Consider the following 25810-nt stretch of genomic DNA (forward strand, 5'->3'; position numbering starts at 1 on the left):
CAAAGTTCGCCTGCCCTTGCACTCACCTGCAACACATCAGGTATAGCTTCAAACAGTTCCAGGAGTTTGTTAAATCCATAGTAAGTGAGCTTGCATTGACGTCCAAAGTGGTGGTGATATGCAGGTATAAATTTATTAAAAGGCATACGACAATGAGACTGATGCCGCAGTAAATCCACCACCTCCTTTGCAAACTGCTTTGTCCTCTCTACTTCTTCTGGAGTACGCTCTAGAATAAAATTCAATAATTGTTCAAAGATTGAACACAGTTTGCAGCTTTCAAATGCATAAATTGTTATTCAATAGCAACATTGAACCAACAGCATATTGAAGTAAAACTACAAATACAAGATCTACAAACTGGAACAGATGTAGAAACATTAATGATAATTAATTAATAATAACCCATGATCAACTGATGAATGCAAGCTTTAAGTTTCTTTTCTAGATGCATACAAATACACACAACTTTGAAATAAAAGGGAATTTCAAAACACTTCTCAGCATCAGCTGTTATCTGCATTGTTTCATAGACATAGAACCCCAGCTTTGACAAAGGGTCACCTGGACTCAAAACGTCAGCGCTCTTCTCTCCTTACAGATGCTGCCAGACCTGCTGAGATTTCCCAGTATTTTCTCTTTTGGTGATAGAACCCAGTCAGTGCAGAGGGAGGCCATTTGGCCCATCGAGTCTGCACCGAATCTCCACTCCAGCCATCAGCTTCTATGCCAAGTTATGTCATGAGTTAACCACATAAAAGCAATCAGGGATGGTAATAAATACCAACACAAATCGTAACTGGAAATGTCTGCATATATAAGATAGGCTAGAAAGGATAGGTTAGGTCAACATTTTCTTCATCAAAATGCCCAGTATAGCTCAGCACAAAATCATCCTTCTACTTTTGTTCACTCCCCTGTTCCTGCACCCATAGGTCCACATTTCCTTTGCAGAGGATGAGGAAGGTACAAAATACCATGAATGGTGACTTGAAGTGGACAATTGACACATTATCAGCCTTCTCTCATCTCTAGATATCAGCTCCTTCCCCCGAGGATTATGGCCTCTAAGCAGAGGAACGCAGCAAGTTGAGAACAACCATGTCTCACAAACTACCACTACTTCAAAATACTGTTCCCTGCTTCAAAGAAACCAGCACCAATCTATCCAACTGTCACGTGAACAGCATAAAGTCCATTTTCCCCAGCCTGTGTTCAGAAGACTAAGGAAATTTGGCATGTCAGCAATGATTCTCACCAACTTTTACAGATGCACCATAGAAAGCATTCTTTCTGGTTGTATCACAGCTTGGTATGGCTCCTGCTCTGCCTAAGACCGCAAGGAACTACAAAAGGTCGTGAATGTAGCCCAATCCATCACACAAACCAGCCTCCCATCCATTGACTCTGTCTACACTTCCTGCTGCCTCAGCAAAGCAGCCAGCATAATTAAGGACCCCACGCACCCCGGATATTCTCTCTTCCACCTTCTTCCGTCAGGAAAAAGTTACAAAAGTCTGAGTTCACGTACCAACTGACTCAAGAACAGTTTCTTCCCAGCTGCCATCAGACTTTTGAGTGGACCTACCTTGCATTAAGTTGATCTTTCTCTAGATCACCCTAGCTATGACTATCATTACAACCTGCACTCTCTCGTTTCTTTCTCTATGAACAGTATGCTTTGTCCGTATAGCATGCAAGAAACAATACTTTTCACTATGTTAATACATGTGACAATAAATCAATTCAATTCAAATTCAAGAAAAATAAATCTCAGGATGAGGAATCAAAGCGGTCAGAGACATGCTACTCTGTGCATTTCCACAATGTTGGTGGAGCAGCTGTTGAACAGGAAATAAATTTATCTAAATTAAACATGCCAAACGTAAATGTTTTTAAAAAGATCAGTACCTCGCTTTGGGATAGAAATCACAGTATCGTCATCTTGTTGAGATACACAAACTGTGGTATCGGACATTTCTGAAAGAAGATCAGCCAGTTCACAGACACCATAGTCTGTGACATTCCAGTCTTTCGAAAAACACCTAACGGAATCAAGGCATGTAGAAAATTGAATCCAATATAGTTCAGGCATCCGCACAGTAAAAACCTATTGCATCATTACTTGCTCAGTGTTACCAACAGCCACAACAGTGTCAGTTGAAGTGTCACACAATACACATGCATGCTCAACTGAACTGCTGGTTCCTCTCAAATGCACTGCAGCACAGGCTGATGCTTCCGCATCACCTGGAGCCAGAAGGCCTTCTCTTGCACGTTGATTTGCAAATCAATCTCCCACCCAGAGGAATAACCTATCCTAAAGGTCTAGGTTCACTGTCCAACTGACCATCCTTCATACACAAAAGGTACAAGAGCATGAGTCAACAGCAAATGAAAGGTAATTAATTAGGTACATGGAAAGAAAGGGCTGGAACTTTAGCCATCATTCAGTGACAAGATTTTTTGTCATTTCCATTCAGGGAGGACCCAGAATTCTGAGTTGTCTAGATGTGGCACACTCGAGGACCAGCAGGATGACAATGGGAACAATAATTCACTGCTGTGCAGAAGATTATCTGGTTAGGCTGGGGCAGAGGCCGTGAGATGTTGATGCTCAATGCAAAGAAGAAGAAATTTCATTCCTCAAAATAACTGAAATTTAAACTGAATTGTAGAATTTAAGATCACACTTACCAATGATATGCCTGTCCAAATTCTTTTATGAAAACCTGTTTACTGGCTTGCGATTTCAGAAGCTTAAGTAGATCTTGGGTAAAACGCTTTACTTGTGCTCGGTGAGTCAAGGTAAGTAGGCGTTTCGCGCCCAAGCCAAGGATCTATAATAAATCATAAGGGCAAGCAATTCAGGTTGCAATGGTAGCATCTCAGAGGGCACACCTGAAAACCTGAGAGACTGTCACTAAATTATGGTCAGTACAATTCCGGGAACATCGGTTGGTTTTCACAATACATTTTATTTGTTGAATTAACTTGTCAACCAGCTTAATAAAAAGGAGTTTCATAAGGGGAGGTGATGGCCTAGTGGTGTTATCGCTAGACTATTACTCCCGAAACTCAGCTAATGCTCTGGGGACCCAGATTCGAATCCCACCACGGCAGATGGTGAAATTTGAATTCAATTAAAAATATCTGGAATTAAGAATCTACTGATGACCAGGAAACCATTGTCGATTGTTGGAAAAATCCATCTAGTTCACTAATGTCCTTTAGGGAAGGAAATCTGCCGTCCATACCCGGTCTGGCCTACATCTGTGATATGGAGATGCCGGCGTTGGACTGGGGTAAACCCAGTAAGAAGTCTCACCACCAGGTTAAAGTCCAACAGGTTTATTTGGTAGCAAAAGCCACTAGCATTCGGAGCGCTGCCCCTTCGTCAGGTGAGTGGAAGTGCTATTCACAAACAGGGCACAAAGACACAAACTCAATTTACAAAATAATGGTTGGAATGCGAGTCTTTACAGGTAATCAAGTCTTAAAGGTACAGACAATGTGAGTGGAGAGAACTTGGCTATCAGTCTCTGCTCAGCGACTCTGCGCTGTTGTGTGTGGTGAAGGCCGCCTTGGGGAACGCTTACCCGAAGATCAGAAGCCGAATGCCCGTGACCGCTGAAGTGTTCTCCAACAGGAAGAGAACACTCTTGCCTGGTGTACCTTCGGGAGGCAGTAGAGATCTCCAACGTGGGATGAGAGCCCAGCGTACAAAGAACCCCCAGCTTTCGTCGCAACACTACGGACTTCCTACAGAAACTCAGCGCACATGGAGCAGTTGAAGCAGGAGCACTCCTCGTCACAATGGATGTCTCAGCACTCTACACCAGCATCCCCCACGACGATGGCATTGCTGCAACTGCCTCAGTACTCAACGCCGACAACTGCCAGTTTCTAGATGCAATTTTACAACTCATCCGCTTCATCCTGGACCACAATGTCTTCACCTTCAACAACCAGTTCTTCATCCAGACACACGGAACAGCCACGGGGACCAAATTCGCACCTCAATATGCCAACATCTTCATACACAGGTTCGAACAAGACCTCTTCATCGCACAGGACCTTCAACCGATGCTATACACTAGATACATCAATGACATTTTCTTCCTTTGGACTCATGGTGAACAATCACTGAAACAACGATATGATGACATCAGCAAGTTCCATCCCACCATCAGACTCACCATAGACTACTCTCCGGAATCGGTTTCATTCTTGGACACACGCATCTCCTCAGCACTTCACTGTAGTGCAAGCCCACGGATAACCTCACAATGCTCTTCTCCAGCTTCCACCCTAAACACGTTAAAGAAGCCATCCCCTACGGACAAGCCCTCCGTATACACAGGATCTGCTCAGCTGAAGAGGATCGCAACAGACACCTCCAGACGCTGAAAGACGCCCTCATAAGAACAGGATATGGCGCTCGACTCATCGATCAACAGTTCCGACGCGCCACAGCGAAAAACCGCACCGACCTCCTAGAAGACAAACACGGGACACGGTGGACAGAGTACCCTTCGTTGTCCAGTACTTCCCCGGAGCGGAGAAGCTACGACACAGTCTCCGGAGCCTTCAAACATGTCATTGATGAAGATGAACTTCTCGCCAAGGCCCCACTTCTTGCCTTCAAACAACTGCACAACCTCAAACTGACCATTGCCTGCAGCAAACTACCCAGCCTTCAGGAGAACAGTGACCACGACACCACACAACCCTGCCACAGCAACCTCTGCAAGATGTGCCTGATCATCGACACGGATGCCATCATCTCACGTGAGAATACCATCCGCCAGGTACACGGTACATACTCTTGCAACTCGGCCAACGTTGTCTGCCTGATACGCTGCAGGAGAGGATGTCCCGAGGCATGGTACATTGGGGAGACCATGCAGTCCCTACGACAACGGATGAATGAACACCGCTCGACAATCACCAGGCAAGAGTGTTCTCTTCCTGTTGGGGAACACTTCAGCGGTTACGGGCATTCGGCCTCTGATCTTCAGGTAAGCGTTCTCCAAGGCGACCTTCACGACACACGACAGCGCAGAGTCGCTGAGCAGAGACTGATAGCCAAGTTCCGCACACATGAGAACGGCCTCAACCGGGATCTTGGGTTCATGTCACACTATCTGTAACCCCCATGACTTGCCTGGGCTTGCAAAATCTCACTAACTGTCCTGGCTGGAGACAATACACATCTCTTTAACCTGTGCTTAACCCTCTCTCCACTCACATTGTCTGTACCTTTAAGACTTGATTACCTGTAAAGACTCGCATTCCAACCATTATTTTGTAAATTGAGTTTGTGTCTTTATATGCCCTGTTTGTGAACAGAACTCCCACTCACCTGATGAAGGAGCAGCGCTCCGAAAGCTAGTGGCTTTTGCTACCAAATAAACCTGTTGGACTTTAACCTGGTGTTGTTAGACTCCTTACTGTGTCTACATGTGTGACCCCAACGCCACAGCAATGTGGGGGTTGACTCCCAACTGCCCTCCAAGGGCAACTAAGGATGGGCAATAAATGCTGGCCAACCAACGACGCCCATGTTCCACAAATGAATAAAAAGAATTACATCATGTTGCAATCCCTTTTCAGTTTAGTCAGATTGTGGACTTGGGAGACTACAAAGCACATGCATCTTCATGGATATGGGAAATCAGTGTCAAGGAAAGCTATTACAGCCAGCTGGATTAAAGAGGGTGTCAGCGCACGAGGATGAGACAGGTGCACCATCAAGTACAAGGACTGTAGCAGTGAGATGGAAGAGATCAACCAACATCATAGGGCAAGTAGAGATGGACCAAAAAAAAAAAGGCCTTACAATCCCAAGACTATAACACAGGAAGCAAGGGTATTGTGAACAGGAAGTAAGGGCATTTACAAGACTTAATAGATAGAAACACAAAACTTAACAGATGGAAACTCAGTTGAAGTTCCCTATCATCCTAATAACAGATCAGGACCAATTAGCTTCACTTTCAATTGTAAGAAACTTCTTAAAACTGTTCAAAATATTATATTTGGATTTTTAAAAAAAAACTTTCCAAATGAGATTTAAAAGCTCATATTACAAAAAGTGAAACTGTTACTTGTACATATTAATCAATCTCACCGGAACTAGCAATACACATTTAATGGTTAAAAAAAATCCACTGCATTCGTTAAAACAATAATCTCGCAAGCATTTCCAAAACTGTACCTACTGGTTGAAAAGGCCCAACACTGTGGTTTATGATTTAAACTTATTTCTGTTGTACAAAGCTCACCTGCAAAACATGAGGCACTGCTTCCAGCAACTCCACTAGCCTGGAATAGCCATAGTCTGAAACCCTGCACTGCTTCCCAAAATGATGATGGTAGGTTGGTATGAATTTATGTTGACATATGAGACAGTGAGCTTGGTTCTTCAGCAGATCGATTACTTCTCTACTAAACTGAATAAGCTGAGGGTTTCCTACTGGACTCTTACAGCGCAGCAACCAGGGATCTAGAGAACAGAATACAGAATGTTCACTGGATTCAGCACTTCAGACGCATGATACAGCAATCAAAATCGATCATTTTGATCAACCTGTTCCTTGTGTTATAAATAATGAGGAGATGCCGGCATTGGACTGGGGTGGGAACAGTAAGAAGTCTCACAACTCCAGGTTAAAGTCCAACAGGTTTATTTGGAATCATGAGCTCTCGGAGTGCTGCCCCTTCATCAGGTGAGTGGTATCACTGGATGAAGGAGCGGCGCTCCGAAAGCTCGTGATTCCAAATAAACCTGTTGGACTTTAACCTGGTGTTGTGAGACGACTTCTTGAGTTATAAACCCCAAGCTTTACCAGAGCCAGCTCAATTTCCATTGTGCAATCTGGCAGCAGCATCTTGCAATCAAGACTTGGTTAACAAAGATATTTTCTATGAGATGTTTGGCATTTTATAGATTTTTTTCATTCAAGCAGGGTTAAAGTTGGAGAAAGATTAACATATTAGAAAGCACCTCCTCAGATACAACTTCAAGTCAGATAGGTGATGAGCTTGACCTTGTTACAGTTTGTGCTTTAAAGCAGCTAAATTCTGCTGTAGTAACTCAAAAACTCCATAAAACTAAGATACCCTTGTACCTTAAATTTCTGAAATGAGGTTATGATCCAGTCAATTTCAAATGCATCAAACGGCACGACATCTAAACACGACTGGAATGTTGAGTTGTTGTCTCCCAACAGTAATGAACTTGCCTTCCAATTGTGGCTTTGCTAGATTTTAATCTTACATGCTCTTTGAGGCCCTCTCCAATTCTTTAAAATGGTGAAGAGCCTGAACTTACCTCTATTTCCGCATAACTCAAGTCTCCCTAACCTTGGGGATAAGGTCCTTTAGCATTTTGCTGAACCATTTTCTTGAGCAGGCAAAAATTTGTTTTATTGGTGACTAGAATTGAATGCAACGTTTAAAAGATGCTCAGTGGTGACCAAGGTGCTGTACAACTTCAGCATGGTGGTCTGGTAACCTTGTCTGCTGCTTTTTCTAAGCTACCACTCACCTGATGAAAGAGCAGCACTCCAAAAGCCAGTGATACCAAATAAACCTGTTGGACTTTAACGTGGCATTGAGAGACTTCTTACTGTGCTTTTTCTAATGCAGGATATGGAGTTCAAACTCATAACCATTTAATTGCTCAGATTTCATGCTTCAGAGTATGTTGGAAGTCAGGAACTAGGGAAAATTGGACGTAGTAATACAATATTGTGCCAAATGAAGGAGGTGATGCCCATAATTATTCACAATAGATAAAACCAGTTGTACGAATAGACAAGCATCATTGTTCTCTTTCACACAGAAACCTAATCTAAGAATTGTGTTGGAATATTGGTTTATCGCAATGAAGTTTATCAAATTCTGCCAGTGTTTTCTTAGAAAATAGCCATTACTTTCATGGCTATGTCAGCTAACCAATTATTTAGAAATTAAGTGCCTTTCACTTGTGTTTATTTTCCATTAAAGTTCCTATATCCACATTTATAAATAAAACTCATGATACCCCAATTGCATCGTGTCGTGGGATAATGCAGTGTCACAACGGACAGAAGGGTGCAATTAGAAGCAGCATTTCTGCCTTGTTTGTTACAAAGGTAAGGCTTGAGAACTTGTATTGGAATTATAACAATAAAATGCATGCCTGAGATGGGAGTGAAACGGGCGGCACGGTAGCACAGTGGTTAGCACTGCTGCTTCACAGCTCCAGGGACCTGGGTTCGATTCCCGGCTCGGGTCACTGTCTGTGCGGAGTTTGTACATTCTCCTCATGTCTGCGTGGGTTTCCTCTGGGTGCTCCGGTTTCCTCCCACAGTCCAAAGATGTGCGGGTTAGGTTAATTGGCCATGCTAAATTGCCCCTTAGTGTCCCGGGATGCGTATATTAGACAGATTAGCAGGTAAATATGTAGGGATATGGGGATAGGGCCTGGGTGGGATTGTTGTCAGTGCCGACTCGATGGGCCGAATGGCCTCTTTCTGCACTGTAGGGGTACTATGGTTGGGACAAATTATCTACCATGCTCTAACGGTATTCTTGGCTTTGACTCGAGTACATTGTGACAGCAAAGATTAGTTAAGATTTAAGGTGAAAATTTTACTTTAATACAAAAAAACGATAAAATTGGTACAGTTGTACAGATTGTGGAAGCGTTCAGAGTAAATTAGAGTAACCATAGCAATATATTTTACAGATCAACACGTGCATTTTCTTTGCTAGCTTTAAATGGGGAACTTGCATCAGCTTACCAGCATTAGGAGGTGGTGGCTTGTTCTGCACCCATTTTACAACTTTAATGCCATCCTGTGTTGTGACAATGTTAACACCAGGGACACAGGTAATGAGGTGCTCCAAAGGAACACCGCCCTCCCACTCTTCCACTGGCCTCAGAACAGTAAACTCTGCAGCATAGCAGTCCAGAAAGCTAAAGAAAATAAAATGCATCAACATTTTAAGTAAATAGTATTTATATAAAGCTGGAATCACAACAAACAAAAAACATTAATTGAATAAAACCCTGCCCACATATATAGAGCGAGGAGGCTTAGAAACTTCATTTGATTACTGAAATTAAATATTCTCAAGGCTTAGGCTAATGTGATCCGAGATGCTATTATAATGAATTAGTTTCCATTTACACTATGAAAATTAGCCTACAGGAAGTAGAGATCCTAGTTGAACCAGGAACAATGTGATTTCCTGGAAAGGATTGATCAGCCGAAGTAAAGGTGGGATTTCTCATTTCCCCAGGTTTTTAAACGCGATTTTCCAGATCGTATTTGTGTCACAAGTAGGTTTACATTAACATCGCAATGAAGTCACTGTGAAAACCCCCTAGTCACCACACTCCGGCACCTGTTCGGGTACACTGAGGGAGAATTTAGCATGGCCAATGCACCTAACCAGCACGTCTTTCGGACTGTGAGAGGAAACCCACGCAGACACAGGGAGAACGTGCAGACTTCGTACAGACAGTGAACCAAGCTGGGAATTGAACCCGGGTCCCTGGCGCTGTGAGGCAGCAGTGCTAACTACTCAGATGACAAAGGAGCAGTGCTCCGAAAGCTCATGATTCCAGATAAACCTGTTGGACTTTAACCTGGTGTTGTCAGACTTCTTACTTAGATTTACTGAGTTACAAGAAATCTCCTAGATTTCATAAATGAGAGACGCACAAGGCATCACAATTGTGTAGGGCTGGCAGAATGGACCAGCAAGTCTGTCATTTTCATTTATTTTCAATAAAACTCACTGCCCCCTACCAAGCAGGTGGGGAGTCAGTGATGAGAGATCAACTACAATACCACCAAGTGAGGAGATAGAGGAATCTGCCCCTTTCTTTTAAAGCTGCAGTGTTTGGCACCAGGCAGGAAAAGTGGCCTTGCAGCCACCAGCCCAAAGGCAGCTTTCTCTGCTACATTGCTCGGAACTTGGTTAAAAATCTTGATGGGGCTGGTCCCACACTGTCACGCTGGTGGGGCATGTTGATTGAGCCCACTCTGCCAGCTACTTAAATTGAGCCGCCATCCTGATGTCGAAGGTCAGGGTTTCCGTTATGTCACTGGCAGGCAGCGGGCACAGGCGTGACGAGGCATCTTGCCACGTAAAACATATTTCGTGCCTCGCACAAGATTTTCAGCTTCTGCCAGCAAACCCACCAGAGAAGAACGGGAGTGAAAAATCCTGGCATAGATAAAATTTATTTTACAGAGGGCTGATGGAGGGGGAATGCTTTGCCACAGGGAATGATTATGGGAGAAACTAATGCATCTATATAAATCTTTGAAGCAAAAGGAAATAAAAGACCATGGGGAGAAAATGAAGCAGTGGAGAACCTTGAACTTCACAAACTGCCAGTACGTGCTCTCAACTTCTACAGGTTGATTGAGGGGTATCGATCAGGAATTTTAGGCTTGATTCTCAATTATCAGCGAAATGGGTTCAAAATTGTGCAATAAATGGCCTCACCCCTCCTGGGATTGGGAAAGATGTAGATGGTGGGAAAAGAGCAACAAGCTTCCCGTTCTTGAAAGTGGTTGAGTGGCAAAATGTGCATGTATTAATTGTTGAAGACCTGACTGGGCTGAATAACAGTGCTCATTATTTGATCTCAGGTGGTATTAAATATTGCTGTCCACTTTCTGTACAGGAACAGTTTCTCTTGCATTTAATTCCAAATGATGTGCTGACACTACTGGCCAGTCAGGGAATTGCAGCAAAGTTGAAACGCCAAGAATTAATCAACGCCAATCTCAAGTAGGCATGTACTGAAGGAACAATAACTGAAGGAAAGAATTATGGAATGCTTTTTGAACAGAGTGAACGTACTTGAGCTTCAGATTTGAGAGATTTTGGCCATAAACTTAAAAATCCTTTCTGGCAATTGCCCGTAATGCTATTTGTCATATGGCAATTAGAATACAGGGGCTTTGAAGATTTTATGCACATCACCAGGTAGGGGTGACATTTTGGAAACATTTTCACTTTTCTCTCCAATCACCGATGAATTGCATCATGCAATCGAGAATACTCACCTAAGAAGGGGCACAGTTCCCTCATGGGTATGTAACAGGCTATGTACCTGAGGTGCAAACGTTTTCAGGGACAATATAATGAATGGTATTTTGTAAGAATCAGGATCAAATTCATTTTCACTGCAACTGAAAAAAACAACAAAAAAAGTTACTCTAAGGCGTGCACTTACTACATTCATTCACTTCAAAAATTTACATTGATTAACGTAGCAAAATACTACACTAGTGGCTTTAGGATGTGCGAAACTGAAGTCTTACTGGGCTTGTACAAAACATGCACGGAAACATTTGTTCACATATTGCACATCTCTGTTACTTTCTGAAACAGTGTGGCATATTATGGACAATTGCTAAAGGAAGCAGCAAAAGATATTATGATGCTTGTACTTTAACTGTTTAACGTATCTGAAGAGCTGCTGCTAGAATAGGCACAGTTACTCAAGGAAACACGATTCCTACCTATAGCTATTACTGGAGCAGTGCTGTTTGCAGATTGGTTCATGGTATTCTAGCTCTTCAAATATCACTGGGCTGCAATTGGACGATGAACCATCATATGATATTACGGAACCCAGAGGGCTCTGCCGAGCCTGACTGCTGGGCAGAAGACAAACCATTCTTCCATTTACTTGGTCGCGGATAGCCACTGTGTCCGTTAATTTGTATAAATCAGACACAACCAATTTGTGTCCAAATCTGGAGGGAGGTAGATTAAAGTTAATTACTCAGCAGTTACAGAATTTTCTGAAGCACGTGAACAAGTGATAGCAGATATTATGTATAAAAATACAAATAAATGTGCTTGGAAATTGGATAAATATAGAATTGAGCAAAATAATTTGACAAGTAAACCAGTAACAGGGGAAATAAACTTTCCATTTTACCAAAAAATTCTCAATGAAATTAAGTTATCACAGCATGCAACTTCAACCAACTCCCTACTTCAAAAAATAAAAAGCTTGTTTATTAGTCACAAGTAGGCTTACATTTACACTGCAATGAAGTTACTGTGAAAATTCCCTAGTCGCCACCTGCTCGGGTACACTGAAGGAGAATTTAGCATGGCCAATTCACCTAACTTGCACATCTTTTGGACTGTGGGAGGAAACTGGAGCACCCGAGGAAACCCACACAGACATGGAGAGAACGTGCAAACTCCACACACACACACAGTGGCCCAAGCTGGGAATCGAACCTGGGTCCCTGGTGCTGTGACATAGCAGTGCTAACCACTGTGCCACCCTCACAGAATGATTGTATGTAAAAACTTCATATTAGTATCATTCAACATCCACTATTACAGAACTAAAGAGGTGTGAACATTGTGAAAGACAGCAGCTTGCAAGTCTGCCTATAATAGAATAAATCACCACATTAAAAAAATGTAACAGTTAATTTCCATGTAAAATGAAATCAACTCCTTTATACAGTCCAAAGGGAGGAGGACCTGTCTCCTAAATCAGGAGGGGGTGAAGCAAGTCTCCACTGCTCAATGTATTCCCCTTTCCCTCAAATATTTCTCAAATCAAAAGGGATGAACACAAGTTAGTATACCAATTATTTTGTGGCATTAAGTGCATCAACAGTTCACAGAACTGCAATCTGTACCTTTTCTCATAAATCTCTGTGAATTTGAACAGTGGCAAGCAACATGCTGGGGAATCCTGCAGAATGGACATGGCTTCAGAGCTGTAATCAAAGAAAATCAGAGCAAATCATTCATTTGTGACATTTCTGAATACTACACAAGTAGTTTTGTAAGATATCTCGAGTACTCAGCCAGTGATATCAATAAAAACAGGCGATGGGAGCAATTTTAATTATTGAAACTATTTAAGTTAACAAAACACCAAGTTTCACAGTTTATTCAGAGTACAGATTAATAGGGCTTTTGTTATTACTCCCTACAATGAGGTTGTTCCAAAAAATAATTAATGGTTTTATTTTTCTAATCTATGAACTTTCCATTGTAATCGATTACAGCACTTGTTTTTGTTAGGTTAGGTCAGGTCAACATTGCGATGACGAGAGAATGGTTTTTAAGCTGGCTGCAGAACACAAAGCTCGCAGGTGTAGCTGCACACATTTTGATTAATTCAACACCGAGGGAACTTGTGTGCGCATCAAGGTGAGTAATGCATGATTAAAGGTCTGTTTAAGAGTGCATATGTTGACTTAATATGCAGCTGTTTGTGCTGCCTACTAAGCCAAGTAGCAATTACAACTGCAACCACTCAAAAAATCCCAAGTTTGATGGAGGGCCTTTTTAGCAATGGGTTCAGGCCTTGTGTATGAACTATCCTCGAAGTTAGTTTCAAATGGACCACAATACAGGTTTGGGAGGCCTAGGGATATATTATGGTCCCATCAATGTACAAATTAGATGATGGCAAGAATAAAAAGCAGGCACAATTGCATTACATCCCCATCAGACTCTTTCCCCACCCACCACACAACAGAAGCAGGAGTCGGCCACCAAACCCTTCAAGCCTGCCCCGCCATTCAGCACGATCATGGCTGATCTGTGCCGGCCTCAACTCCTTTTCTGCGCCATTTCCCCCTGCCCTCGATTCCTCGAACTATCAAATATTTATCCACCTCCACTTTGAATACTTCTAATGACCCAGCCTTCACCACCCTTTGGGGGAGAGAATTCCAGAGGTTCACCACCCTCTGTGAGAAGAAATTTCTACACACCTCAGTTTTAAATAACCAGCCCTTTATCTTGTGGCTATGTCCTTGTTCAAGACTGTCCCACTCGTAAAAACATCTCACCACCTACCCTGTCAAGTCCCCTTGGGATCTTATATGTTTGAATAAAGTCACCCTTCACTCTAAACCCCAAGGAATACAGGCCCAAACTATTTAGTCTCTCTTGATAAGACAACCCTGGGCTGCCTCCAACGTTACTATTCTTTTTAAGGTAAGGGGACCAAGACTGATCATAAAATCCCTAGTGCAGAAGGAGGCCATTCGGCCCATCAAGTTTGCACCGACCACAATGCCACCCATACCCTACTCATTCACCTTATTAACCCCCCTGACACTAAGGGACAATTACTCTATGCAGTATTTCAGGTGAGGCCTCACCTGTACAATTGCAACAAAACCTCCCTACATTTAAACTCCAATCCCTTTGCAATAAGGCCAAAATGCTGTTGCCTTCTCAACTACTTGAACCTGCTTGCTAGCTTTTGGTGATTGATGCACGAGAACATCTTGGTCCTTCTATACTTTTCTCACTTGCAGTCTCTCTCCATTTAGATAATAATCTGTCTTTTGATTCCTCCTACCAAAGTGCATGACCTCCCACTTTCCCACATTAAAATCCATTTGCCAGGTTTCTGCCCCATCACCCAATCTATCTATATCCCGTTGCAGGATCACCATATCCTCATCATATCTTCCACCTATCTTCGTATCATCAGCAAACCTTTCATTAATGTAAATAGTGAACAATTCAGATCCCTGCTGTACTCCACTAGTTATATCTTTCCACTTTGAAAAGGACCCATTTATTCCAACTCTGTTTTCTATCTGACAGTCAGTTTTCAATCCACGCTAACACACTTCCTCCAATTCCATGGGCTTTTACTTTACGCACCACTGTGTCAAATGCCTTTTGGAAATCTAAGTACACTACATCTCCAGGTTCCCCTCTGAGATTTCTCTCTATTCCATACTCAAGATTTGTGCAAATTTGTCAACAGTGATTTACCTTTCAAAAGACTATGTTGACTAGGTTTGATTATATTCAGCTTTCCCCCAGGTGTTACACAAAGCTATCTGAAGGTGTGACTTTAATGTGCTTTACGGTTACACCCTGAATGGATGTTTTATGGTTACACCTTAGTTGGTACAGTCGCAACTTAATACTGGCAAATATATTTGCACTTGAATCAGAGCTTTTTGACTATGCTCACCTCAGTCATGAGCACAGTTCTGTTTTCTAATCTCCGACCGCTAATGTTAGTTTTCCTCAGGAAACGTGGAAGATTTAAATTCATTTTTAAAAGACTTTTAATTTTAAATATAGCATGACATTATCTCTTCCTCCACACCTCCCACCCACAATTTGGTAAATATAGTTTATAAAGAAACAAGAAAACTTTAAACATGTAGTAGGTAAAAAAAAAACAGAAAACACCTTACCCAAGTAAAGCCAGAGATTTACTGGTGCTTCCGGTAGCCAAGGATACTTGGACTCGCTTGCTTCCTATTTTGTATCTGTGCAAAGTATTGACAGCCGAGATCGCTTCCTGGAGGTTCCCCATCTGAACTGTTGCCTTCAGCTGATAATCAGTATGAGGGCTTAGTTCCACATTCTTTACCTGTATATCCATGAGTTGGAACAAACAGAACTTCCCGTTATGGCTCATTTTTGGGTAATTATGAAGTTTTGATGTTTAAACTTCAGAGGTCTGTTTCAAATTAAACGCCAGGAATGTGTTAATAATTGAGAACTGCAGGCCCAATGTCAAACTAAAATTATAGCAATGCTAAGAAATGGTCACACCTACTCCCCTCATGGCCAAATGCACCAGGTGTGGTACGGATTCATATAGACCATGCCGGGCCTACATTTATGTGCTGAGGTAATATAGCCACTGTAGTAGCATAGGGAACATAATAAGATTTTAGTCTTCAGCCTAACAATTGCTTCCGCTCAATAGTACATGATTAGCAACCTGGGAAGAAGTTCTAGATCCAACCTGCTTGCTCTCATTCCCCCCCCAAAAAAAATTTCTATGAACTGCTTCTGTCTGGTACGTCAATTGTTAACTTGTTCAGATAAAACAGATCAATTAAATCCATAATCTGACAGGAAACCACGTGCTGAAGCAGAGCTCCTCAGTAACACAGGATTACAAAATCAAATCAGGTAAACAGATCCTTTTAGTCTTACAAAGTTAGACTATAAAGCTGCAGATCAACTGTGGTACAATGACAATTTGTATCTTAGCTCCCCTCACTAAACACTCCCCCAACCCGAGGGAAAAGATAACAAACATCATTACCAAATATAGCTAATCAGGGGGAGGTGATGGCCTAGTGGCATCATCACTGGACTATTAATCCAGAAACTCAACTAATGTTCTGGGGACCCGGGGTTCGAATCCCGCCACAGCAGAATTTGAATTCAATAAAAAGTATATTCAGAATTAAGTGTCTACTGATGACCGTGAAACCATTGTTGATTGCCAGAAAAACCCATCTTTGCCCTTTAGGGAAGGAAATCTGCCATCCTTACCCAGCCTGGCCCACGTGACTCCAGAGCCACAGCAATGTGGTTGACTCTCAACCGCCCTCAGGCAACTAGGGATGGGCAATAAATGCTGGCCAGCCAGTTACGCCCATGTCCCACGAATGAATAAAAATAATTTTATAATTATGGGGTGGCACAGTGGTTAGCACTGCTGCTTCACAGCTCCAGGGACTTGGGTTCGATTCCAGGCTTGGGTCACTGTCTGTGCGGAGTTTGCACATTCTCCCCGTGTCTGCGTGGGTTTCCTCCGGGTGCTCCGGTTTCCTCCCACACTCCAAAGATGTGTGGTTTAGGTCGATTGGCCATGCTAAATTACCCCTTAGTGTTCCAGGATGTGTAAGTTAGAGGGATTAGTGGGGCAAATGTGGGTGACAGGGATAGGGCCTAGGCGGAATTGTTGCCAGTGCAGACTCGATGGACCAAATGGCCTCCTTCTGCACTGTAGGGTCTCTATGAATCTTTGAAGTGACAGATTGCAAAAATGATGCTACTGTCAGCTTCACAGAATGCTTTCGGTGAATTTTTGAAAATGATTAAAAACAGAATCACATTCAAAACCTCAACCTGAATAATGGCAACTTAGCAACAAATTAATTACAATATGCCACAACACAAATAACTTCCCTAACAGGAAAGAGAAAATCCATTGCCAATGAGGATTCTTTTTAAAAGAAAAGCATCTGAAAAATGCAAATTACAACAGGGCCGAATTATCACTGAATTACATTCACAGTATGGACGCAGACATTAAAGCATGGAAATTTTAATTGGCATTGGGCAACAGATGAAAGGATGAAGCACCATCACAAAATACACATTCCAAAACTTGAAATTCAGTTTATGGTCAGGAATTTCCAAGAGCAACACAATCCAACAGTCAAATGATACAAATCTGCAATTAATGTTCGTTCAGGGTTCTTATCATACTGATGCACCTGAATGCTTAGTTAGGAATTTACATTCCCAATTCTAACCCAACACAAACGTTCAGAAAAAAATCTGCCTCTAAATACAGGACATAACAGGTCACAAACTTTACAGCTACCACTGGCCTTGAAATTTAGAGTTCTGCAAGTTCACTGTACTAGATTGCAGCCACATATTCAGCCTGAAACCTTACTCTGAGCATTCAGCGAGTTTACCTTGCCATGCCGGGAGAAAATATCATGCAATGTTTGTTGTAGTTCCTTTCTGGACATCCTGTAATCCAAGTTGCTGACCTGTATGTCTGCTCCATTTGCAAATGGGCCAGTCTGAGAGTCAGAATAATGAGGTTGATTTGCATTTATAGGAGGAGGTCCATTTGAAAGGTTTGGGGATAGACTCCTAGGATAATTAAGAAAGGGTCAAACAACATACACATTAAACCTTTACCAGAATTATGTACTGAAGCAGTGCTCATGATGCCAAAGTTCCAATACTGAATTTCCACTCCCAAGTACAAAACAACTCAGCTCCGATTTCCTCTTTACTAGTGGTAATTTTAAAAATTTGTCAACTCTTTTGACGATGTACTCTTAAAGAAAGTACATAGAAGTTACCTTGCAGACCAGGTACCGTGGCCTGGAGTAGGTGGTGTGTTAAGTCTCGAAATTGACAGCTTAGAAAAAGCAGAAGGGGAACTGATGTGGAAATCAACTTTCTTCTCAATCTTATCTATGGGAGATTCCAGGGAACTTCTGGAAGTTGGCGTTTCTCTCCTGAAATAAAAATGTAGATTTTAAATAGTATGCTTTCAGTTTATTTCCTCCAAGTACTACTTGAAACATGTTTGTTATACTCAAGCACATTTAACATTAAGAGGTTTGTGTTTGCATACAAGAGTGGCATTAGAAAACAGAAATATTTCTTCTTGACGCAAAGAAAAATTTTTGTGGAGACAATAGAGAGGCACCCAGTAACCAGGACTTATCCCATGCTGGGGAGGGGAGCTGATTTATCTATACCCAGCATCTCCCATGACTAAATTCACAGGCCAATTAAATTACAACTAAATTAGCCTTCACTACGCACTCACCCTCAGATACAAAACTCCATTAGGATGAGTCACTTTTGCGTAAATTGTTGACACTAACTGCTATATTATGATCTTTAGTGTCAGATACACCAACATATTGTCGTCCGTTTCTCTGATTTACATTAGGATAGGCAAATAATAGCACTTCACCCATTGCATTTATTATTCCAGTAGTACTTCACACTCCTGGGCTGTTAATTAATATTGTACTACATGGCATCCTAGATGACACCTACTTGAACAAGAAAAGTGTGCTATGTAATCAAGAATTCATTTCCAATTAAGTATTGTATTCAAAATATTAATTTCTTTTCCAATGCAAAATTACCCATGAATTTCCTGCATGAGAAAAATTAAATTGACAAAATAGGAAAACCAGTCCTTAAACTTGAATGAATTCATGCAAAGCATTTCAAACATTTCTTTATTCTATTGCTCGATAATTAAATTAGTTGTATAGTTGTGCTCAAGTAATTCCAAAAAGTGCATAATCAAAGAATATAGAACTTAAAACATTAGTTAATTTTTAAAAAATCGATTAAAAGCCAACCAGTTTATAAATGTTAGTTAGATATAAACTCACTTAATGTTTCCACTGAATGAATCGCCATTTCCAACATTTTTGACGGTGGCTGGGGGATAAAGGGATGTACAATGGCTGACTGGTGGAGATTCAGTTCCTTGCTTTTTGATCTTCTGGGTATGTGCACTTTGCTTTGTTTTGGATTCCATACCACAGAGCTCCTTACAAAATAAATAATTAACCACTTAAAACTGCACCATTTAATGCAAAAAAAAATGCTTCAACAGCTATATCAAACAGGAAATAAAAGCAGCCTTTAATTAAGAGTTGCAAATAAATATTCACAGAGTTAAATTTAAATAAAGCAGAGGAATCTTTGTTCTCTGAGCCATTGATAGAAGCAGCAGTAAATGGAGAAGGTATTGATCTAATAACATGTTTTTCCTCTTGTTGAGCTGGGCTTTATCAAAAGTTTAGTTTTTCAGATCAAACTCCCAGTTACTAAAATTACAGCAGTTAACACTATCAGGACATTTCTCCGTGAACTGCAAGGTTTAGAATATTATCTATTTAAGGCTGTCGTAGCCGTTAAGCTCACTTTTGCTGCCATCACCCTGCTTCTACAACATTAAATGTCCACATTTTCCATGACCTCCTCATGCTTTCACTCTCTGTCAAGTAAACAATCAGGAAATAGCTGTACTCAGCTTAAGAAATCAAAATGCATTTTGTTCTGTTTTCATGAGACTTAGCTTATCCCCACTAAGTTAATCATGTGAAAACTCACAAGACAAACATTTATAAACAAATATTGTGGGTGAACTGCAGCTCATTTCAGAAAACTAACACTGATATTTCCATTTTTCCATGTTACTTGGCTCAATTCTGCAGTATAAGATACTGATAACAAGACATGTATGTATTTACTGTGATTTCAAAATGATTGAGGCGATTAAAATGAGATATCAAAAGATACCTTACTAAAAGGATTCCATTTCTGTGTTTACTGAAACTTGATAAACTCCAGTAAACTAGTAGAGACATTGGTAAAACTTAATATTCACAGCCAGAAAAACTGCTCAACAGCAACTCCTGCTATGTTTGGCATAATGGCAGGTCTACCAGTGGACTAAAAGCTTCCAAATTAAACTGTTAAGCATATAGCTCAAATACTATGTTGGAACCTAAACTTCCATACGAGGCAAACAATCACCAATTGAGTTGCTTAGCAGCAAGGGAAGGACTAAGAGAAACAAGACCAGCTCCCTCATCAGCACCCTTTCTTTTCTACCTCTTGATGCAGTGCACCTGTAACACATTAACTAATCAATCACTTCTGAATTACATTCTGCATTAACTGTCCGAGAAGAAATTGTTTTCTCCGATTAAGGATCGATTGGCCTGAATTTCCTATCTGCTGCTTTTGGCTTGTTTATATTTACATAAAAATATATCCAGATGTCAAAGGAGGCAAATCAATACACGTGATTGTCCATAATGCTGAACCGTGTTCTCTTCTCGCTAATGACTGCTTTACTTATTTCCAGCAAACTTTGTATGGAATCAGCTAGATGCTGATTTGGAAAGAAACTGGTTACTAATTACACAAATAAAGTCTGTTGAGTAATCAATGCAAAACTGATAGAAAAAGATCACTAAGTTACCTTTGAAAAATGTTAAATGCATAATTTTATCCATCTTCAGAATTTACAAAACAAACTTATTTCAGAGTGACCTCTTACTGCCACCTCATCAGGTGAAGACCAATATAGAATTCCAACAGAACTGGGCTACTCCCAATCTTATCTCAACTCACATTTCAAAAATGGAGCAAGTACTCTACGACACTAGACAGTAATCCAATATAATGCACATTAGAATATATTATGTGCAAGATTATTAACAACATCACATTTGCAGTCATACACAAAATGTTCCAAATCCACTGTTCAAGATCTAACAAAGGATAGAGAACTCAAACATGGATGGAGAACAAAGATGGACAAATCAAACAAAATTTTTATGGGTACCTAAGCAATAAGGTTTTCAATTTGCACAATATTCAAAGAGTTGGATGAAGAAAAGTTTCAAAGTCTTACAAAGTATAAATGATGGTTGGGAGTGAAGAAACTGCACTTTTGTTGTGCCTCATCAATCATATACAATTAATCCTTTTGCAGTGCAGTCATGTAGACAATATGGCACACATTTAAACACAGCAATATCTTGCAAAGTCCAACTCAATGTTTTTTATTGGCATTGTGTGAAGGAGCATGGACACAGAGAACTCCAAATAGATATCGTTAACATTCAACAACACAGGCAGAGACTTTGTTTAATGTCTCATTAAACATGCATTTTCTTTGAACAAAAGCAGCAAAAACAATTGATACTTGATCAGTCACATCCTTCTAAAGGAACTGGTTAAATTATCTCGTTTGCAGTGAGATTATAGGATTCGCTATTAAGAGAGACAATTAAATACTCCATGGACACAATAGTTGGGAGGCTGGGAAGAAGTAGTGTCAGAAGGAAGGTCTCCAGAGTTGAGTTGCAAGGGTGGACATACTGTTCACTGTTATTTTGGGGTTTAAGAGTGCAATTCTGTACATTTCAACAGAAATGGATTGGATTACAAATGCTTGTGAAAGATCACGCTTGAAGTTTCCTGCATTCCACTTTTGTGCGTTGCCCCCTTTCTTAGCCAGTTTTCTCTGCCTTGCTTCTTTACTGACACAATGACTGATTACTCTCCAGTATCTTTCCCAAGTGCCATTAATTTTAACAACAAGGATTGGGAGACTACGTGCATGTGTGGGGAGAAATGCCATCGAGCCCAATGTTCTTTTTATCTTTTGGGCTACATACATAAGCTTCCAACAAGTTTACTCGATCGCAGTTAAGAGCAAGAAGTGGGGGTTGAACCTGGGACTTTACTAGTCTGTATGTATCAACAGCTCACCACAAAAACAGGCCCATGCCCAAGCAGATTCCTCGACTTTTAACTTCAATGACAATTGTGTAGCGCCACAACCCTCCAATGAATCACACGGTTTACTTTGCTTTGGATACTGTTGTAGTTTTTTTTTTAAGCCTTATTACACAAGGATTTTTCGTCCTTTCTCCTTTTACACAGAATGTGGAGATGCCGGCGTTGGACTGAGGTAAGCACAGTAAGAAGTCTCACAACACCAGATTAAAGTCCAACAGGTTTATTTGGTACCACAAGCTTTCAGAGTGCTGCTCCTTCATCGGGCGAGTGCTCCTTCATCAGGTAAGTACTCACCTGATGAAGGAGCAGCGCTCCAAAAGCTCATGATACCAAATAAACCCGTTGGACTTTAACCTGGTGTTGTGAGACTTCTTACTGTACCCATTTATACAGAAATTGGTAACAGTAGTATCTGAGCTGCATTAAATGAACAATTTACCTGTAAACTTCTGACATTGCTGTCTTTAACTGCTGATCCTTGGTGTGTCTGTGAATTCTTTACTGCATAATTTTTACCGTTCTGTAACTGCTCATCGAGGCCTTTGTTCCGCTGAGAGAGTTTTGTCAACTTGCTAGCCTTTTTAGGGGATTTTGCTTTTTCAACTGTAAAACAGTTATTTTTGCTCTCACAAAGATCTTTGTTTTTTGGGGTAAATGATACGAGGATCTTGTTGCCAAAGACGTCTTCGTTTTCCATACGTTTCTGTGCACGCTCAGCACTTTCCTGGCTTGTAAAACGAAGGATTGCGCAGCTGCCAGAAATACTTAAAACTTTTCCACCACAATTATCAGACAAACGGCGTAGTCTGTTGCTCACTTGCTTGCTGTCTCTATTGAGTGGTAAATTGTAGGCATACAGAAGAGTGTGGCATTGCTGAAAAGCAAGAAAGAAATTGAATCAACAAGAGTGAAAGTGAAGTCAAATTTGCTTTTTTTTTTTTTGGTTAATTATACAGCAATATTTTATTGCAAATACACTTTTTAAAAAGCTGGCTGAAGTTGCGGGATCCCACAATTCATTTACTTCCAACTGAAATGTCACAATTACAAAGTTCCCGAGCTACCTCTACTTTACTTTCAGTGTGAAAACCTAAAGCATTGTTCAGTGATGCAGGAGAAAGTCAGCCTTACTAACGGGAAAACAAATTAACAGACTGTACAAGTCAGTAAAGTAGCCACATCTACAAATATTAAGAGTTCCTGTTAGAATCTAACAAAATATAGCCTTTTTGGGGATCATTTAAGATGTAACATTGTATGTAAACAATTTCATAATAGGATAAAGAAGATTTCAGCATGTGTTAAGACAAGGGGGGGGGGGGGCAGCACAGTGGCTAGCACTGCTGCCTCACAGTGCCAGGGACCCAGGTTGAATTCTGGCCTTGGGTGACTGTGTGGAGTTTGCACCTTCTCCCTGTGTCTGCATGGGTTTCCTCCAACTGCTCCGGTTTCCTCCCACACTCCAAAAATGTGCAGGTTAGGGGGAATTAGCAGGATAAATGTGTGGGGTTATGGGGATAGGGCCTGGGTAAAATGGTCTGTCGGAGAGTTGATACAGACTCAATGGGCCTCCTTCTGCATTGCAGGGATTCTATGAACTGAAATGCTGCAAAGAGAAAACGGATATGGGAAAATTGCCTAATGAACCAAGTCTCAAAGAATCCATTAATTCTTCAGATTTCATCATTTGTTAATCTTAATATAGACAATTATTTTAGAAGATACTTACTGGCATTTTTTCAGGTAATCTCGGTGGTAAGTTAGAAACAAATTCCTCAAATTTGATATGCTTATGCGCGTGTTGTAAAAGCGCATCGGAAACTTGATTCTTATGCACCAAAATAATCTGAAAACCATGTCGATGTCGAAGGTCACTCAGTTCTAAGGCAAAGTTAACATCAGCTGCAGAATGATAAAGTCACAATTATGAGAAAAAATAAATTCTGACTGAAATCAAGTTTTCATCCTTCTATTTCAAACTACAAAAGCCTAGACGAGGTTTCCGCAATGTTCACTCGTTTCTCAGTACTTTATTATGAAATGTTTGTGAGGGGTGACACAAAGTTAAACCGATGAGTGAATATTTTGCAAAATTTGCCTTGATCTCCACCCAAGAAGATACATGCTGCTGCTACGTTACAGATTCATCTATTTTCATTACCATATTCTAGATCTCCAAAACCTAAAATTATAGATGTTTAAGAGTCCCAATTAATTTACATTTTCCACTGTGGCAACAACATCACAAGGCTGCTTTCTAGATCCTGTTCCTTCCCTGTCTTTCAAATGAAAATAATAGTTTTGTAGCACTGATTACTTACAGGACACCAAAATAACGGTGGACGGAGCTGTGTGAGTATCGGCAAATCGCCTCAAACTCTGTCTAAGTTTGTCGTCTGCAGCATTCTTTGCTGTTGCATTGATATGTGCAACTGTTACCTGCAACACAGAGTGATACTATACAAATTTTCAATCACTAAACCTCAGAGCTAAAAGGTACAAGTACTGTCTCATACACATAATCCAGGGAGATGAATCAAGAACAAGGAGTGACGGGTAAAGTTAACCTAACCTGACATGATCAGACTGAACTCGCGTTTTGTAATTTTGAAGTCAATGGAATAATACAAAATTGGGGAGGTTTTTATTTGAATGCAAACAACATCAGCATATATTTACTAACCTTCCGAATGTTTAAAAATGCAATAAACATTCATCATTCTTTTACTTTAAAAATCTTTCATGGCAAACTGCTCGTCTCTTTCTTTTCGGTGAACAGCACATTATACTCCATGGATTCAGAAAATTGACTGGTATTTACAATTTGTACAGCTGTCTTACCTGGCAGTTGTTAAGTTCCTGGATAACTTCCTTATTCTCTTTGCTAATATCACACACACACATGAATTCTGCCTCCCTATGGCCCTGAAAAAATCGTTGACGGATTCGCTGCACTATTGTCATGGCCGATCGTCCTGTTGGGACGGAACAATTTTCTATATCCCAAAACACCCCGATAGGAGGTAGATTCTCCTGCTGTCCTAACGTACCAACATCAGGTGACCCTGTTAAAATACATCCCAGAATTAGAAGCGCATTTTCTTTCGGAGTAACTGTTACAGCTTACAATTAAACATTCTTTCATTATATTTTTAATTTACAGCTAACACAAAAAATAGATGTGTTCATTAAACCATTACTGACATCCATTAATCAAGTATCAAGAAACATTTTGATATAAACAAGACCAAAGGTAATCACATTAGAACAGTACGTTATGAAATGGAGGCCAGTGTAAATAACATTATGGAAGGGTTGCAAAGGAAGTAAGCTGGCTGAATGATATTTTAAAATCAGTTGTATTTCACAACTGAAGGTTTTAAACTGGCTTTCAGGCATCCATTTGAAAGAAATACTGAGCAGAATCTTCTGTTCTGGAGTCTGAGTTTAGTGAGAGGCGCAGAATGGAATGATTTTTAAAGTTTAAAGTTTATTTATTAGTGTCGCAAGAAGGCTTACATCTGCGTGGGTTTCCTCCGGGTGCTCCGGTTTCCTCCCACAGTCCAAAGATGTGCGGGTTAGGTTGATTGGCCATGCTAAATTTACCCGGGTGTCCCGGGATGTGTAGGTTAGAGGGATTAACATAGAACATAGAACATAGAAAGTCACAGCACAAACAGGCCCTTCGGCCCACAAGTTGCGCCGATCACATCCCCACCTCTAGGCCTATCTATAGCCCTCAATCCCATTAAATCCCATGTACTCATCCAGAAGTCTCTTAAAAGACCCCAACGAGTTTGCCTCCACCACCACCGACGTCAGCCGATTCCACTCACCCACCACCCTCTGAGTGAAAAACTTACCCCTGACATCCCCCCTGTACCTACCCCCCAGCACCTTAAACCTGTGTCCTCTCGTAGCAACCATTTCAGCC

General features: G+C 41.0%; 1 protein-coding gene across 12 annotated transcripts in view; it reads right to left on the bottom strand.

Moving 5' to 3' along the window:
- The window catches only part of marf1 (meiosis regulator and mRNA stability factor 1), a 77562-nt gene that overhangs the window by 11235 nt on the left and 40517 nt on the right, over nucleotides 1-25810 (bottom strand). For all 12 annotated transcript variants that reach the window (XM_078240894.1, XM_078240896.1, XM_078240900.1 and 9 more), the window contains 16 exons: nucleotides 24718-24941; nucleotides 24198-24315; nucleotides 23606-23778; nucleotides 22316-22750; nucleotides 18945-19105; nucleotides 17886-18044; nucleotides 17487-17670; nucleotides 15231-15409; nucleotides 12687-12767; nucleotides 11538-11774; nucleotides 11079-11204; nucleotides 8793-8968; nucleotides 6288-6508; nucleotides 2698-2840; nucleotides 1912-2045; nucleotides 27-229 (listed from right to left, as the gene is read on the bottom strand). In XM_078240894.1, the coding sequence (XP_078097020.1) occupies nucleotides 27-229; nucleotides 1912-2045; nucleotides 2698-2840; nucleotides 6288-6508; nucleotides 8793-8968; nucleotides 11079-11204; nucleotides 11538-11774; nucleotides 12687-12767; nucleotides 15231-15409; nucleotides 17487-17670; nucleotides 17886-18044; nucleotides 18945-19105; nucleotides 22316-22750; nucleotides 23606-23778; nucleotides 24198-24315; nucleotides 24718-24941 (2954 nt within the window). The remainder of the gene's footprint in view (nucleotides 1-26; nucleotides 230-1911; nucleotides 2046-2697; nucleotides 2841-6287; nucleotides 6509-8792; nucleotides 8969-11078; nucleotides 11205-11537; nucleotides 11775-12686; nucleotides 12768-15230; nucleotides 15410-17486; nucleotides 17671-17885; nucleotides 18045-18944; nucleotides 19106-22315; nucleotides 22751-23605; nucleotides 23779-24197; nucleotides 24316-24717; nucleotides 24942-25810) is intronic.

This window comes from Mustelus asterias, chromosome 23 (genome assembly GCF_964213995.1).
Source record: "Mustelus asterias chromosome 23, sMusAst1.hap1.1, whole genome shotgun sequence".
Classification (NCBI taxonomy): Eukaryota; Metazoa; Chordata; class Chondrichthyes; order Carcharhiniformes; family Triakidae; genus Mustelus; species Mustelus asterias.